The sequence below is a fragment of the Nanorana parkeri genome, unplaced genomic scaffold, assembly GCF_000935625.1.
Source record: "Nanorana parkeri isolate BGI_ZX_2015 unplaced genomic scaffold, ASM93562v1 scaffold802, whole genome shotgun sequence".
Taxonomy (NCBI): Eukaryota; Metazoa; Chordata; class Amphibia; order Anura; family Dicroglossidae; genus Nanorana; species Nanorana parkeri.
Window position 1 is genome coordinate 54,026 of NW_017307070.1, and position 4,240 is coordinate 58,265.

Sequence of the window (4,240 nt, forward strand, 5' to 3'; positions counted from 1 at the left end):
GGGGTCACACCTCTGGGATCAACACATACTGTCCTCATACCAGTCATGCGTGTGCTTCACGTGAGCTGTGTGCGTTACTTACAGACCTGTGCAGCAATCCCGTGTGAGACTTCCTGTAATAAAGATCGCTCACTGCTGCTCTCTCTACTTGTGCAGGGTGACCGGTCTTGTCTCCGCCCCCTCCTGTAATAAAGACCGGTCACTGCTGCTCTCTCTCCTTGTGCAGGGTGACTGGTCTTGTCTCCGCCCCTTTCTGTAATAAAGATCGGTCACTGCTGCTCTCTCTCCTTGTGCAGGGTGACTGGTCTTGTCTCCGCCCCTTTCTGTAATAAAGATCGGTCACTGCTGCTCTCTCTCCTTGTGCAGGGTGACTGGTCTTGTCTCCGCCCCTTTCTGTAATAAAGATCGGTCACTGCTGCTCTCTCTCCTTGTGCAGGGTGACTGGTCTTGTCTCCGCCCCTTTCTGTAATAAAGATCGGTCACTGCTGCTCTCTCTCCTTGTGCAGGGTGACTGGTCTTGTCTCCGCCCCTTTCTGTAATAAAGATCGGTCACTGCTGCTCTCTCTCCTTGTGCAGGGTGACTGGTCTTGTCTCCGCCCCTTTCTGTAATAAAGATCGGTCACTGCTGCTCTCTCTCCTTGTGCAGGGTGACTGGTCTTGTCTCCGCCCCTTTCTGTAATAAAGATCGGTCACTGCTGCTCTCTCTCCTTGTGCAGGGTGACTGGTCTTGTCTCCGCCCCTTTCTGTAATAAAGATCGGTCACTGCTGCTCTCTCTCCTTGTGCAGGGTGACTGGTCTTGTCTCCGCCCCTTTCTGTAATAAAGATCGGTCACTGCTGCTCTCTCTCCTTGTGCAGGGTGACTGGTCTTGTCTCCGCCCCTTTCTGTAATAAAGATCGGTCACTGCTGCTCTCTCTCCTTGTGCAGGGTGACTGGTCTTGTCTCCGCCCCTTTCTGTAATAAAGATCGGTCACTGCTGCTCTCTCTCCTTGTGCAGGGTGACTGGTCTTGTCTCCGCCCCTTTCTGTAATAAAGATCGGTCACTGCTGCTCTCTCTCCTTGTGCAGGGTGACTGGTCTTGTCTCCGCCCCTTTCTGTAATAAAGATCGGTCACTGCTGCTCTCTCTCCTTGTGCAGGGTGACTGGTCTTGTCTCCGCCCTCCCCCCCCCTGTAGTGCAGAGGTGGGCTACTCCAGCCCACCAGCTGTGCTTTAACTACAAATCCTATCATGCGTCAGCCTCTGGGAGTCATGCCGGGAACTGTCAGTCTTGAAATGCCTACTGGGACTCGTAGACGGAGGGGCGGAGTTTCCCCATACGTGCTGTAGTGGGTGGAGCCTGCTGGGTGATGTGGGTATCACGATTCTCCCAGACTCCTTTCAAAACCAAGAAACTTTATTATACTATTACAAGTGACATTTTCCCTCTTTATACTCTGACCTTTAACTGTCCGAGGAAGTGTCAGCGACTTTCCCGGAGGCCCCGCCCCCCCAGAGACGCACAGCGCTGTACGGACGCCGCCGTCAGCCTCCGCTCACCTGGATGCTGAAACTCTGAGACTCGATGAATGGCGACGTGATGTTCCTGTAATCCTCCCCCGATTCCTGGATCAGGTAGATTTCCTGGCGGAGGTATTTCTTGATGTGCTTCTCCGTGGCCGGTCTGATGACCGTTGTTTTAATTTCTGGATGAAGAGGAACAAAAAAAAAAAAAATCCGAAATAATGATAAATAAAAAAAACGACAATCACTGACGCAAAAAGGAGCTCAGACACTGATATGTCAAAAAGAGCACGCTGATAGGAGGAGAGAGCAGAGTGACAGAGAGATGAGCTCATCAGTCTGCTGTTCCTCCAATCACATTCTGGGGGAGGGACAAGACCTCTGTGTGTTACTGAACTGAAGCAGAGGAAAATAAGGTCCCCTGCCCGGCCAGACAGAGCTGTGCTGTGTGGCAGGGCTGTCTCAATCTCAGAACTGTATAGACAGTAATGCAAATCCTTCGGCAGGTACAGCAGCCGCCATTCAGATCTGTTTGCCTGGAGCTCAGCTGTAAAGTCCTTACCCCCTGATAGAGTATGCACCCGGGGGGGGAAGGGCAGCTTCCACCTGAGGCTTTGCACACAGGCATTCTACTCTTTGGGGAGGGGCTGCAGTGTCAGCTCACCGTTCAGCCCGGCGGGAGGACTCAGGTGGTACACCCCGTAGATGTCGTTCTTCAGCTGCAGCGCCATCGCCGGGTTCTTGCCGAGAAAGTCCGACACGGAGTCGGCCTGGAAGGGCGCCCTCTCCAGGATGACGACGGCGTCTTCCGCGGCCTCTCCATCGCCGCTCACCTGGGGGGAAAAAAAAAAACGCACGCGGCGTGGATCAGCGGTGAACGCACTCACTGCACTGAGGGCTCAGTCACATGGTCGCGGCGCATTGACGTGCGTTACGACACACCATAGGGATCGATATTATCAGGTGTGTTGAGTTGCATTAGGGCAGCCCAGCCACCAGTGGCGGACCTAATAACCAAAGGGCCCTGGTGCCAGATTTTATCTTGGGCCCCCCTCCCAAGATGGTGCGGGGGGCGGATCACACTGGCCCCCGAACATCCCCCCCCCCAGTAGTCCGCATGCATTCAAACGCAATGCACTTGTTCATTCATTGTGGCTGCCAGCCACAATGAATGAACGGCGCCGCAATGCACAGAGCAAGTGCATTGCGTTTGAATGCATGCGGACTATATTTTACTGTGCACCCCACAAGCTGCTGCATGCTGCAGTTTGGATGCACTCCTCCGCACTCAATCCACGAATTTTCTTGACCTGCAGTTTACACCCCACAAACATGAATGAACATAATTCAACTGTTGGGGACTTTACTGCCCATTCAGCTTAACAGAAGTAAAGTAATCAGCCTTTTCCTGCAAGTGGTCTCCCCCCGCAAAGCGTAGCAGTGGTACGGTCCTGGCTCCACCTTCCGCTTCCTGCAACAGTGGCACCCCCCCATTGGTTTGTCTTGCTTCCCTGGGTACCTGTCCGTGCAGGAAGATCGTTTTTTCCCGCGCTGACTCTCTCAGGACGGCGCTGAGGCGGAAGCCGGGAAGAGGGTGCTCTCCTCCCACCGAGTTCTCCCCATCCCCGGCGCCGCCATTGTCCGCCTCATCCTCCCGCTTCCTCTTCTCTCCGGTCTGTGCCATTGTGAGCCTCCTGAGCATGCGCAGTGCGGCCAGAGCACAGCGCCACCTGCTGCTCCGCTCAGTGTACTATAGCGGCAAGTAGTGTCTCATTGCGGCCTCTAGTGGTATGGAACAAAGTAACAGCGCCATCTAGCGAGGAAACTGTTCACTACACTGTAATAATCATCACATATTCTCTCTCTGGGCACGAGATTATTATTATTATACGGGATTTATATAGCGCCAATAGTTTGCACAGCGCTTTACAATATAAGGAAGACATTACAGTCACAATACAATTTAAGACAAGATGGTAAGGAGGGCCCTGCCCGTGAGGGCTTACAATCTAAAATAAAAAAAAATAATTGCAGAGTCCCCCGCAGCAAGGATGATTTAATGCTTGTTAGGTCCAGAGGAGATATTAGATACCTTACCCCCAATATGGCAGGCTCCGATGCTTTCCTCTTCTCCCTGATTATTATACAGGATTTATATAGCGCCAACAGTTTGCGCAGCGCTTTACAATATAGGGAAGACATTACAATCACAATTCATGACAAGATGGTAAGGAGGGCCCTGCCCCTGAGGGCTTACAATCTAAAAGGGGAGGGGCCAGTGATACATGAGGAGGTAGCTGTGTGGGGGATGAATTGTTTGAGAACGTGACGGTTCAGTGGTTAGGTTGAGGTGGGATCGGCTTCCCTGAAGAGATACGTTTTTAGGGATCGCCTAAAGGCAGTCAAGGTGGGTGACAGATGGACAGGTTGGGGTAGAGAGTTCCAGAGGATGGGAGAGACTGTAGAGAAGTCCTGGAGGTGAGCATGGGAGGAGTTGACAAGGGATCTGGAAAGCAGGAGGTCTTGGGATGAGCGGAGGGGACAGTTAGGGTGATACTTTGAGACAAGGTCTGAGATATAGCCGGGGGCAGAGTTGTGGACGGCTTTGTAACTGATTGTTGATGCTTCAGGCTGTGGGTGGTCATCATATGCAATGCAGAGCAATTAACCCAGCATTGTACATGCAGAAGGTGAGTGTTTGGCCGTGGCCTGGAGTGCCTTGGAGAGGAGTAGCGATCA

General features: G+C 52.7%; 1 protein-coding gene across 1 annotated transcript in view; it reads right to left on the reverse strand.

Annotated features, from left to right (window-relative positions):
- DCPS (decapping enzyme, scavenger) overlaps positions 1-3,245 on the reverse strand; it is a 13,065-nt gene extending 9,820 nt beyond the window's left edge. The window contains exons 1-3 of the mRNA XM_018564980.1: positions 3,021-3,245; positions 2,166-2,334; positions 1,538-1,683 (exon numbers count right to left, since the gene is read on the reverse strand). Coding sequence (XP_018420482.1) covers positions 1,538-1,683; positions 2,166-2,334; positions 3,021-3,203 — 498 coding nt within the window. The 5' untranslated portion in view covers positions 3,204-3,245. The remainder of the gene's footprint in view (positions 1-1,537; positions 1,684-2,165; positions 2,335-3,020) is intronic.
- Positions 3,246-4,240: the final 995 nt, after the last annotated feature.